This window comes from Suricata suricatta, chromosome 5, assembly GCF_006229205.1.
Source record: "Suricata suricatta isolate VVHF042 chromosome 5, meerkat_22Aug2017_6uvM2_HiC, whole genome shotgun sequence".
In the NCBI taxonomy this organism is placed as follows: Eukaryota; Metazoa; Chordata; class Mammalia; order Carnivora; family Herpestidae; genus Suricata; species Suricata suricatta.
This window is the reverse complement of record NC_043704.1, coordinates 107,517,653-107,530,279: the sequence shown is the minus strand read 5'-3', so window position 1 is coordinate 107,530,279 and position 12,627 is coordinate 107,517,653. Positions and strand designations below refer to the sequence as shown.

Sequence of the window (12,627 nt, the reverse complement as noted above, 5' to 3'; positions counted from 1 at the left end):
CCCGCCGCCGGCAGCCCGCGCCGCTCGGGGCGCGCTGGGGCGGACGCACTGACCGACCGGCGCTCGGCGGGGCTCCCCACGCCCGGCCCCGCGCGCTCATTGGTCGGGATGTGTCTGCTCAGCAGCCTCCCAACTTCTCCCGAATCCCGCTGGTGAGTGCTGGGAGAGCGAGCCCGCACCTGGGAGCTGGGGAGACGGGTCCGAAGGGGCAGCGGCTCGGGTCCGGCGCAATCGAGCGCCCGGGACCCCGCGGCCGTGGGCGAGGGAGGCGTGCCCTGGGAAGGTGCCGCATCTAGGACCCGAGGAGCGAGGGAAAGGGGCGAAGTGGGTGACCTGGAGGTGGGGTCTGCGAGTGATGTCGGGTCGACTCCTCAGGTTCATTTCCATAGCGCCCTGCAGCCTCTGCCTCGGGGAGTTAGGTTTGGTTGCCTGGAGCAGCGCTACCAAATTGCAGAGGGGCTGATTTGGGGGCTGGGAATTTGCCATTCCGCTGTACAGACACTGATTTTTTTTTTTTTTAAACCAAGGTTTGTTTTCATTTTGGTTTCTATCGGATTTTCTCATCTGTAACTCACTTGTCTATTTTTTACTTTTCCTAACCTAGAGATCCTTTCATCATCCTAGCTCTTCATCTTGCCTTAACCTTAGTTTCCTATTATATAATTTATGCTGATAGCGTCCTTAAATCACTGAGGGTTGGTTGGAGGGAGTGCGGGGGTGGGGGGGAAGTAGTTCTTAGGTAGGTGAAAGTTTCCTTACCTAGTCGGTCTCAGTCTATTTGTATTATTTGGAAATAAGGGTAATTGCAGCCAAACGTTCCTCTTAAACCACTTGATCGAGTCTGTTCCTCCCCCATAGGTGATGCAAATGGTAATTTTATTAAACTGGAAAGTAGTATCGGACTTGCAGTGTCAGCATTTGGAAGCTGCCACTTGGCAGACCGGCTTTGAAGGCTTGCAGCGTCTTCCCTCTCTTGCATTATTTCTGGGCCCCAGCACTTTAACAATTTTGTCCGGTGCTTTCTTGAGCTCGCTACTGTGACTTTTGCTGAATAGCTACACTGCATATGGGAGTGATGTGGTTGGTACTTTGTGTCCAGAACTCCATATTCCAGACCCCAGGGAACACCTATACATGAATGTTCTGGGGGAAAAGGAGATGATTTCTCTTGAGTACCTGCCTTTTCAGCCTCAGCAACTACAGCCTAAATATGGAACCTGTTTCTGCTGCTTCCTGTGCCTCAGTTTCCATAACACAGGACCCTCAGGGACTTGCAGAAATGCTAACGTGGTAAAGTGCCGTGAAGATGAAAATTGCTTTGGTTTATAGACTTCCCTTTACCAAAGCAGTTATCCTGTAGGTTGATTTGACTCTATTCTCAACTGGTGTAAGAATTGCTGTTTTATATTGCTTTGGAATGCAGTTTCTACTTAAGCAAAATAATCACTCTTTTGGTGATGTTACCAAGCTAAAGTGGGCACATTTCCTGTTGGTTTAAGATCCCCTAATGCTCTGTTCTGTCCTGTGGAAGTGTCTCCTTTTTGGTTGAAACTTTCTGACCATATCTCCAATTGAGATGTACTATTTTAAACATGCAGGTATTTTATTTTTGGCATATCCTGCTTTATATGGAATTATAAGTACCAACTTTATAATTTTTTTGTATTCTTTTATGTAATTGCTCCCTTCTCTAAAATGGGGTTGGGTGTAATTGACTTGGATATTCTAGTATCTAGGGGTTGGTGACTCATCTTGGTGTTCAGGACTCTGACCCCTGTTTTCTTAGAAGAAAATAGCGAATGCACCAGAGGTATCTGGAAATGAATGCCAAAGTTAACTGGGAAGTTAAACTCGCATCATTTCTCTTTTTGCTCAGCGCTGTTCAAAATTGCTATTTAGGAGCAAAAGACCAAAAAAAGTATTGCAGAGTGTTTACAAGAGGCGCATATGGAGAGTTTGCAGGCGATTCAGAGACGATATTCTTTTCATGCAGGTAAAGTGGCTAACAGCTTTAGCCATTGCCTTTATTTCTCTGTAACAATTTCCGCAGTCTTAGGTACAGAACCATTAAGAGCCCAGCTCCCAGTCTCAAGGGTAAGGAGAAGTGAGGGAAAAATAACCCAGAAGGAAGAAAGATATGCCTGCCTACTCGTTTTCTGAAGTTGGAAGGCTGGTGGTGCCAAAGAGCACCTTTTATTTAACCCTGCGGCTACCCTAGTTCCTGGCCTTAAGTTTAACTAGAGAAACTGATTGTTGTTTCTATGAGAGAATGAAAATGAGAAGTGGATCATATCATTTCAGGGAAACTTCACTAGATTGTCTTCTGAAATAGTGGAGCAGGAGGACAAATGCTCAAGAGAGGCAAATGTGATTAATATTCAGATGCTCCTTATACCACTCTTGAATTCTTCTGGGGAAACTGGGAATGATTCTTTTTATTGTTTACCTCTCTGTACGGTGTCCAAGTATTAAATTTGGTCCTGTCTTTTCTTTCCCCAATCACCATCCTTATTAAAACTCCCAGGGCCAAGATCAATGCAATTCCATATCATAACCCCAGGGGCTGTGAGACTAAGCCAACATGAGTTACATAACTATTAAGTAAGACATTTTAACATTCAGGCACATTACATGCCATTTTTATTGAGCAGACACAGTTTTCATGGTCTAATAAAGTAGTTTTATTTGATAGTCTGTCCTCGGTTATAGCCTCATGTAATCAAGAGGACAGCGTGCTTAAGACTTTGTATCCAGAACTCTAAACTCCAGTTGTGGTTCACTTATTAATAACTCACTGGGGAGATTAAATTCCTAGTTATCAGCGGGATCTCCCAGGCCACACTTCAAATGTAGAACCTATTTTCTACTTTATACTGTGCCTCAGTTTCCACAAAACACACCCTCAGGCAAATTGTGGGTATTCAACAAAGATCTTTAACTATAAGAATATTTCTGTGCAGTCACTTCATCTAGGAACTAAATTATACGCTTAATTTGTATCAAGCTATAAACAGCTAATCTGTTAGTTTATGATGCCCTCAGAAAAACTGAAGTTGGATATTTGGTGCACAGTCGATAAGAAAATCACAAGGCCTCCAAAAGAAACATAATGAAGTTTAATATGTAGGCTTACATCCCATTAATTTCTCTCCCCCTTCCCAAAAATTCTGCAGTAAGATCTAAAATAGCTTTTATTGTGTGATGATATGATATATTTTTATTTCAATCAGTGACTAAATGTGTTCTTTGTAAAGAACATTTACTAGTTGTGTACTTGGGGAAGTTACCTGAGTTTTGTGTGCCCCAGCTTCCTAAGGTATAGATTTGGAATATTAATACCCACCTTACAAAGGTTAAAATAATTAGTACAGGTAAAGCACTAAGAACTAGTGACTGACACATGGGAAGCACTCAGTAAATGTCAGCTATTATTAGATGTATTAACATTAATTTAAATATGACTTAAGTAAGTATCTTAACCATTGTTACCCTGACCTGCAAGGTAGAGTTTTTTAATTCATATTTTTTTTCTTCTTCATCTGCACAAAGAAACATTGATTAAGGTTAATAGCTTTCATCTCTGGGTGTAAACCACTCATTGACTTTTGGTTCACTGAATGACCATTTTCAGAATGTTGTCTAACCAGTTAATAGATACCCACATCAGCAGTAGCTGTAATTGTGAGCTGTAAAAATAAAAGTTGTTTTTAAGACTAAAAAATAAGCTATCACAAGTGTTTGTTCCTTTTTGTTTTTATCTGTATTCATGTTTCAAATTATTGCTTAGTCAAAACCTCAAAGTATTAGTCATTGACTTCCGTGCTTATAAAGGAAACCACTGGAGCAAGATATAAAATTCACCTTTGACGGTGTCCAAAGTTCAGAAGGGTGAGTTAAAAACTTTGCTTTATGATGGTACAGCAATTATTTGCTTATGAACTGCCTTAAGGATCTCATGTGAGTATTGGGCAGCGTCTTGTCTACTTTTGTTTGGATCTTTAGCGATATATCAAAAAATTGTTGACTGATCATGTCAAATTCATTGGCTCTATCCCCTTCAATTTCAGAATCAAAATTCTGACTTTAAACAACAACAACAACAGAACTTGGTTTTTTATTTAAAATGAATTAGGCTTTAACTTTTATTTAGCCACATTACCATTTGGAAAATTGTACATACATTTTCTCTTCTTTTCATCTATTTGTTAATTTGCTATGGGAAGTATTTAAAGACAAACTTTTTTTCCAGATTTTAGGTGATGGGCAAATCAGAAAGTCAGATGGATATAACTGATATCAACACTCCAAGGCCAAAGAAACAACGATGGACCCCACTGGAGGTCAGTCTCTCCGTCCTTGTCCTGCTCCTTACCATCATCGCTGTGACAATGATCGCACTCTATGCAACCTATGATGGTGAGTTACTCCCACACCTGTGCACACAGAAGAGTGAAATCTTCACCTTATGCTTTTTCCCTCTACCAAACATTTGTGTTAAGGACGAGAGACACTTAAGGATGGTGGTATTAAGATTCCTTCGTAGAATGTAACATCAATATGTTGAAACAATTAACTCTGCCTAAAGTACAATGTCTTTTATGTTAGAGCTGTTATTAATTCCCAAGTATATTTAATGCACTCATGCTTATTTTATAAGGATTCTGGTGTATAATTTTATTTGATTAAAGTGTACACCATTTTATGGCTAACTTCAATTAGTGAAAGTTGTGTCATTGAAATTCTAAAGGGCTTCACAGGAATCTAAGAGGTCTAATTTGAGTCTTAGAAGTTTTCACAATAAGGATTAGAAAAGATTGGTTCCTTAATAGGAAAAAAAAGATTACCATACTAAAACAACTGATTATTTCAGTTTAATAGATCTAGGGCTTAGTGAGTAGAGATGATAAATTAAAGTGTTGTGGTTCACAAAAATTTTTAAATTTAGGATTTACCTATTTTATTTCTAACTATTGGCAATGATATACAATACTCAGGTTTTAGTTCTTACTTTAAGGAGGTGATCATTTAATTGGCAGTTTTCAAAAGGACAAAAGATAGGGAGAAATTAGAAAACTGGATTGCAAATACTTATGCATATACCTTCTTTTTCCAGATGGTATTTGCAAGTCATCAGACTGCATAAAGTCAGGTAAGAAGATGGGTTTTAAATTTCATAGTTTTATAAGTAACATGTTAACATTTACAAATCAAATGATAAGAGAAAAATATCTCTGTATTTTTTATACTTTTATTTATTATAGATCATTTATTTATAGTCAAGGAAAATCTAAATTGTACTTAAGTAGTTGATTAATTAGCTAGCTTATTCTAAAAAAGAATTTACTTTTTTCGACCCTCGAGTGTATGGTAGGAGTGATGGAGAACTGTATCTCTAGCTTTATGGAGCTTGCCAAGTAGTAGGAGAAACACAAGCAACATATTGAAATGGTGAGCATCATATCATTATGTTAATTTCTTGATGTAGGTCATCAGAGGGGTACTAACTAAGAAGGGAGGGACATGTGGTCTGTGAAGCTAGATAAAGAAGGGAGATTTGGGAAGGGCCTTGAAACAGGGCTAAGGTTTGGAAGTGGAGGTACAGACGAGGGAATTCCAAATAAGGAGAAACAACAACAGGAATAAATCATGTTGTTGAGAAGCAGTGAATATCTAGGCTTGACACTTAGGGCCACATTATGGAGAGCTTGGGAAGTCCATGTGTTAGCCTTGATGTTGTAATGAAGGAGAAATGGATATTCCAAGACAGATCCTTTAATAAGGCAAAAGCTGAAAGATGATCCTGAGAATGCTTGGTTGGGTGGGTTGAGTAGAAAATGACGAGCCAGAGAGGGTGGGCAGGTGGGGGCTGTGGCTGTAATGCAGGTGTGCCTTGAGGAGCAGCGGCGGCGGTATGAGAGAGCCGTGTGACAACAGGAAGGGAGAATTGGATGGCCAGTGGAATAGTATTGCTAAATGAAGTATATGAATGGTTTGAAAATAATGCCAAGTTTTGGGGCACCTGGGTGGCTCAGTGAGTTAAGCGTCTGACTCTTGGTTTCGGCTTGGGTCATGATCTCAAGGTTTGTGAGTTTGAACCCCTAATCGGGCTCTGCACCATTGGTGCAGATTCTCTCTCTCTCTCTCTCTCTCTCTCTCTCTCTCTCTCTCTCTCTTTCTCTCTTTCTCTCTCTCTCTCTCTCTCCCCGCCCATGCCTTCTCTCTCCAAATAAATACATAAACTTTAAAAAAAGAAAAAAAATGATCCTAAGTTTTAAAATCTACGGGACTCAGGAGAATGGTAGCAAGGTGCACAGAAATAGAGAAGTTCGAAGGTAAGTGGATTTTAGGGAGACATGTGATTAATATGGATTTGGACAGATAGGGTATAAGCCAGGGGTTATGCACAAGTGAGTATAGACAGCAGGAGGGTAGAGATGGAGTATAGGAAGGTCTCTCATGTGGTGCATTTAGGATCTGTTCAGGGGTGAGAGGTGAAGCCTGAGTGGGGGGAGGTGGTATTTGGGTTCTTAAAAGGAGATGAGCTACAAAGACTGAACTTGAGAGGACATGGAGAGTTAGAGTAGAAGGAAAAGAAAACTCAGAAGAGAACTGAGAAGGTGTGTGGAGTCATAAGCTGCCACATCAATTGGAGGGTGGTGACAAAGAGGAGAGCAACTGACAAGCAGTAAGGTGGTAGCTGGGTGCGAGGGTTTGGGATATGAACACAGTATTTACCTCCTGTCTCCTTGGTCAGGAAATTCTAGACTGCTTTTCTAATGTCCCCATGTCTTCCAAGGAATAACCTGTCCCAAATGATTTTGAATCACTTCCTATTAGATGGTTTTATCTGGGTTGTTGTTATGCATTGACCTTTGCCAAATAATGATGAGAAAATATCTTGGGATTTTAAGTGATAGTCTAATGTTTGCCCTTTGCTCTTCTGCATATTGCTTTTTGATGTTTTTATTGTTGGAGTCGTCTGGATCTCATGTGCACTGACAGGACACTTGAGATATGATGTGGGTGACTGGAGGGACGCCTGACTGGGACATCAGCCACTGGCTGCTCAACATACTACCAGGCACTTGCCCCTCTAAGGGTTTTCTAGAAACAAAAGAAGTTTCTTTATTTCCCAGGAAATAGCTGCACGGATTCCTTGTATGAGAGATGTCCAGGGTCACTGTGCCAGAGTTGGTATGTGCCCAAGTTGTCGAAGTTACCATCTGCTCCTCCCCCACTTTTCTCTTATTAGATGCTCATTCCTCTCCTGTTTTGAGAAACTCCCACTTAGGTATCAACCTCTAATTGTCTCCAAGTTTCTCTGTCCTTAATACACTTGACACGTCTTCTAAGTCTCTTAATCTATAGGTTCTCTTTCACACTTACTATCTCCTTCTCATTTTGTTTCACTCTCTCTCTTTCTCTCTCTTTTTTAATTTTGTTTTTGGAGAAATGGAATTTTTTTTAACTACGTAAGCACTGAGATCTGTGCACGTTCCTCTAGTGGTACCTACTGCAATTAGCAATGTGCTATCTGGACCCTCAGTTGTGACTTTACTGCTTAGGGACAGGGCATTGTTGTTTTTTGTTTTTTTTTTAATACTGTTTGGGGAGGCACCTAGGTGGCTCAGTCGATGAGCCTTCAACTTCAGCTCAGGTCATGATCTCGTGGTTCATGGGTTCGAGCCCTGCATCAGGCTCTGTGCTGACAGTTCAGAGCCTGGAGCCTGCTTCAGATTCTGTGTCTCCCTCTCTCTCTGCCCTTCCCCTGCTCACTCTGTCTCTCCCTCTCTTTCTCCCTCTCTCAAAAATAAATAAACATTAAAAATAAAATAAAATAGCGTTTGGGAAATCTTAATTCATTAAGACATGTTTAATATGTATCCTTTCATTGTAGCTTAGAAATCATGTCAAATGTAAAACACCTTATAGAATTGTATCTTGGCAGAGGAATGTATACAATAGAAATAGTGTCAGTGGTAAACAAAGTTGTTGAACCACTATGTGTTATTCTTTATTTGGCTCTGTTTGTTTACAAGCTGTTAAAATACTTTCATATTTATCGTCTAATACTATTCTTCCTGGGGGAAAAATGAAGATGAAACTCACCCTTATGGATATAGTATTCACACCCATGCCTGCTGGCACACCCACAGTTCCCTGCTGGCTCATAAACCTTTTCTGCCATACAAGATACAACTACTGTTTTTAGAAGTTGCTGCAAATTGGGGCACCTGGGTGGCTCAGTCAGTTAAGCGTCCGACTCTTGATTTCGGCTAATGGTTTCGTGAGCTGGAGCCCCATGTGGATTCTGTGCTGACAGCACAGAGCCTGCTTGAGACTCTCGCTCTCTCACTTTTTCTGCTTCTTCCCTGCTCACACTCTTTTTGTCTCTCTCAAAATAAATAAATAAATAAACTTAAAAAATAAGTTGCTGCAAATTAACAAAATTCTAGGGGAATTCTTAGAAAAAAAGTATTAAAGAAAGAGAATGAGCAGTGAATGGAAAGAAAAAGAAAGATGGGGGAAAATGTTGAAAAGAATATAGATTGCTTTAAAAAGACTGGGAAGGGGTGCCTGGGTGGATCAGTTGGGTAAGCATCTGACTTCAGCTCAGGTCATGATCTCACAATTCATGGGTTTGAGCTCTGTGTTGACAGTTCAGAGCGTGGAGCCTGCTTCAGATTCGGTGTCTCCCTCTTTCTCTGTGTCTCCTTCTCTCTCTGCCTCTCCTCCACTTACACTGTCTCTGTCTCTCTCAAAAATAAATAAACATTAAAAAAAAAAAGACCAAGAGAGGGGTGCCTGGGTGGCTCAGTTGGTTAAATGATGATCTCATAGTTCATGAGATTGAGCCTGGCTAGGGATCTGTGTTGATAACATGGAGCCTGCTTGGGATTCTCTCTCTTCCCCTCGCTCTACCCCTCCCCCTGCTTGCACTCTCTGTCTCTCAAAATAAATAAGTAAGCATTAAAATACATACATACATACATACATACAAAAACTGCGAGAATTCAAACCGCAGCACAGAGATTCGTAAGAATTGGAAAAGTAGATATTGATAGAATGCTTACTTTAAGTGAAAATTGGTTCTCACTTAACTCTTTCTCCTGATAGATGAGGATGTCACGGCAAGTGTACTTCTCTGATCCTTTGAAGCAAGGGATAGGTATCAGGTCATAAGACGGCAAAAATGTAAATCATCTTGAAATCTGGGTGGTGTTTGGTACTTTAAATCTGAGCATCTGTGAGTTTTATTTATAATATACGTGAATGATGTTTATAATACATACTTCAAGATAATTTATGTGTATATGAAATACATCAGTATGAAAGATTATACCAAACCTAAAATAAAACAAACGCTACTTAACAAATAACAAGTTAAGGCAGTATTCAAACCCTACTATTAAAGCATGAGTAATATTATTCATCTCTTATTTACTATACAAGATTGTCAAAACATGGAGTTATAGAGCTTGCTTGTGATTTCTCAAACTGATCCACATAAATCTAAATCCTGAAACTGGCTTCCTTTGCATTGCAACCTTACTAGCTCGAAAGATTTCAAGGAGTCACATGCTTTAAACCAGTATTTCTCAGCTTTATCACTGTTGCCACTTTGGCCTGGATAATTCTTCGTTGCGGGGGGAGAAGGTCATTCTGTTTATTATGAGGTGTCCAGCAGCATCTCTGGCCTTTTACTCACTAGATGTCTAGTACCATTCCCTTCCCAACTTGTGACAACCAAAAAATGTCTCCAGATACTGCCATCGTCCCCTTGGGACATCAGAGTCACCTCCAAGTAGGTGCCACTGGCTTGAATAATCTCAAGAGATCATCCAGTACTTTTCTCATTGTGGTAGGTGGAATAATGCCTCCCTAATGATATCCACGTCCTATCCCTGGACCCTGCGAATACATTACCTTATATGGAAAAACAAAGGTGGGGGGAGCACTTTGCAAATTTAAGAATCTTCACATTTCTGCTCATTTCTGAATTATTTGGATAGCCTTGTATAATCACAAGCATTCTTACAAGGGGAAGGGACCAGGAGGGTTGGAATCAGAGAGGGGGGTGCGACCACAGCAGTGCAGGAAGCAGAGGTTGGAGTGATACGCCCCAAGCCAAGGGATGTGGAAAGGGAACAGAATGGTTCTGTGTTACAGCACCCAGACGGAGTGCTGTGCTGCCTTCCTTTCTTCGAACAGTATGACAGTAAATCTGTGCTGCTTTAAGCCATGATGTTTGTGGCAATTTGTCATAACAGTGGGAAGGAACTTCTAAGATGCCGCCATCATTCCTTTATTTTCAGACTATCTGTGAAGAATTAAAACATGCACATACATACATGCACTAGGGTTTTCCATGAAGGTACTGCTTTATTACTAAACGGAGGTGTGTGATATAGAGGTACAGGGAAGGAATGTTAAATAGATTTATAGAGGAGTATAGTAATAGAATCTAGGAGAATAATAACAGAATGGAGTCGAAAGAGAAGGTCATAAAGTAATAATAGTTAACACTGAAGAATTATGTGTCTGACCCTGTTATAAGCAGTTCATATGTATTAATACATTTGATTCTTACAATGACCCTGTGAAATAGGTCCCATTATACCTGATTTTTATGAATGAACAAACTTAGGCTGTTGCCAGCGCAGGTAGCTTGGGTCCAGAGCTGGTACTCAGGACCATTCCTTCATGTTGTCTCAAAGGAGACTAGGAGTCTATCAGACTTTGAATACCCAATGTTTGTACATTTTAGGAAAGTAGATTGCCTCCCCTTTGGCTAGAATCTAATGCAAAGAGGCATAAGATGACTCTCAGAGAGTTGAAATAATTAAATCCAGACTGAGTAGGAGAAGAACAAATATGTCTCCAATCCAGAAACCAGCTCTTCTACTGAGATCAGTGAGCAGCTTCATCAGTGATTTTAGTCCATCAGATACAACCTGGAATTGAGGGGTCTTAAAAAAGCAAATATTAACAGTATTGTCGTAGACTCTTCAAGGGCTCAAGAAGCCAAGGTAAGATACAAGAGCAATACAATGCACGAGAGAAAGACTGTCTGCACAAATGTGCAGGTTGTTTGCTGCATAATCATGGAAGCCCGGGGAGACACCGAGAGACAGGTTCGTGGAGCATCAGGGCTTGGATGTCACCTCTCAGAACTATTCATTTCCTTTCCTTTCCTTCTCTGCTCATCAGGCAAGCTTTTTTTTTTACCAAGCGAACTTTTGATAAGCATTTAATTATTAACAGAATTGGGAAGGAGGCATTCTGTTCACTTGAAAGATATATTCATATGGGGAGGTAATGAATTCATATTCTAAATATGAGCCTTCAAATTTCTGCTCATTTCTGTAAGGGTCAGATTCTGGTCATGCCCACAGTGACGTATCTTGGCACCGACTGGCCTTTTCCGGGCAGCAACAGGAAAAGGTCTCTCACTATTGGCCACGATCTCTCCTTTCTTGCCTGTTAACATCCCATGAAGCCTCCATGAAGAAAAATGACACAACCAGCTAAGTACAAGAAAGACTGCAGACTGACCCTTGGGGGCTACCGGGTGTGTGGCAACCTTTGGGAGTAGGAGATGAGTTTATTTTATTATGTAATTAAGTTTGAAAAAAATCCTTCCGGCTCGCAGGTATCTGAGTAGGAAGCTGGCTGAGATACACCTTTGTTAATTTAAATGTGGCAGGTGACGGTGTGCTTTGGGCAGGTTTCCTGATGCCATTCCCCTGGCAGTGTGTAGCGACACTTGCTTGAAAAATTCTCCAGTCAAAATTAGCATCTGTCCGTCAAAAATCCTTTCCAAGAGGAGAATCAATTATGTGATAAATACAAACATACATAACATATTTTTCTTACCTTCTGCGTTGAATTTAAGCAGTGGTACACCAGTATTTTTTTTTTTCTTAATGCATGGCCAAGGTATGGAAAACATAGATAAGTTGCATGAAATGGTTAAAGGGAAGGAAATTTAGCAATGCCTGGCAAGCTTATTTGGAATCCTAAGATTTGTTTTACAGCTGTTAACATTACCTATCTGTAAAGGAGAGTGGAAATAAACTGTAGCTTAGGCTAAGAGAGGACCCTAGCTGTATATTTAATAAGCCAGAGACAAAAACATGCATATTATACAATTCCACTTACGTGAAACTTTTAGAGAAGGCAAAATTAAAGAGGCAAAAGGCGGAATAGCTTTGCCCAGGCCTGAGAGAGGGGCAGGAATTGCAGCAAATGGGCCAAAGGGAGGCTTTGGGGTAATGGAGGCATCTAAAGTTGGATTACAGTGATGGTTTTGTACAACTGTATAACTAACATTGCAGAGTGAGAGGGAGAGGAAGACCCCTCTATAGTTCAAAGGTCTTGCTTTGTTCTGTTCATCGCCAAATCTGTGGGGTTGCAAGGTGCTTTCTAATAAGCCTTTGATATAAAATGAAGATCAAGTTGATAATGTCAGTAGATTATTTAAGGGAAACTGCAAAATAGAGAATTAAAAATTCATAAGGGGAAAGTTCCCAAACCCTTGAATCCTGAAAGATTTCATTCCCTTTGATTGTTCAGAAAAGAAGATACAGTGGTGGCAGTGGAGTGGGGGGGGGGGGGGGGGGGGGG

General features: G+C 40.6%; 1 protein-coding gene across 1 annotated transcript in view; it reads left to right on the top strand.

The window, feature by feature from the left end:
* MME (membrane metalloendopeptidase) overlaps nucleotides 1–12,627 on the top strand; it is a 96,665-nt gene that overhangs the window by 318 nt on the left and 83,720 nt on the right. Inside the window, exons 2-3 of the mRNA XM_029940015.1 lie at nucleotides 4,250–4,416; nucleotides 5,114–5,149. Coding sequence (XP_029795875.1) covers nucleotides 4,260–4,416; nucleotides 5,114–5,149 — 193 coding nt within the window. The 5' untranslated portion in view covers nucleotides 4,250–4,259. The remainder of the gene's footprint in view (nucleotides 1–4,249; nucleotides 4,417–5,113; nucleotides 5,150–12,627) is intronic.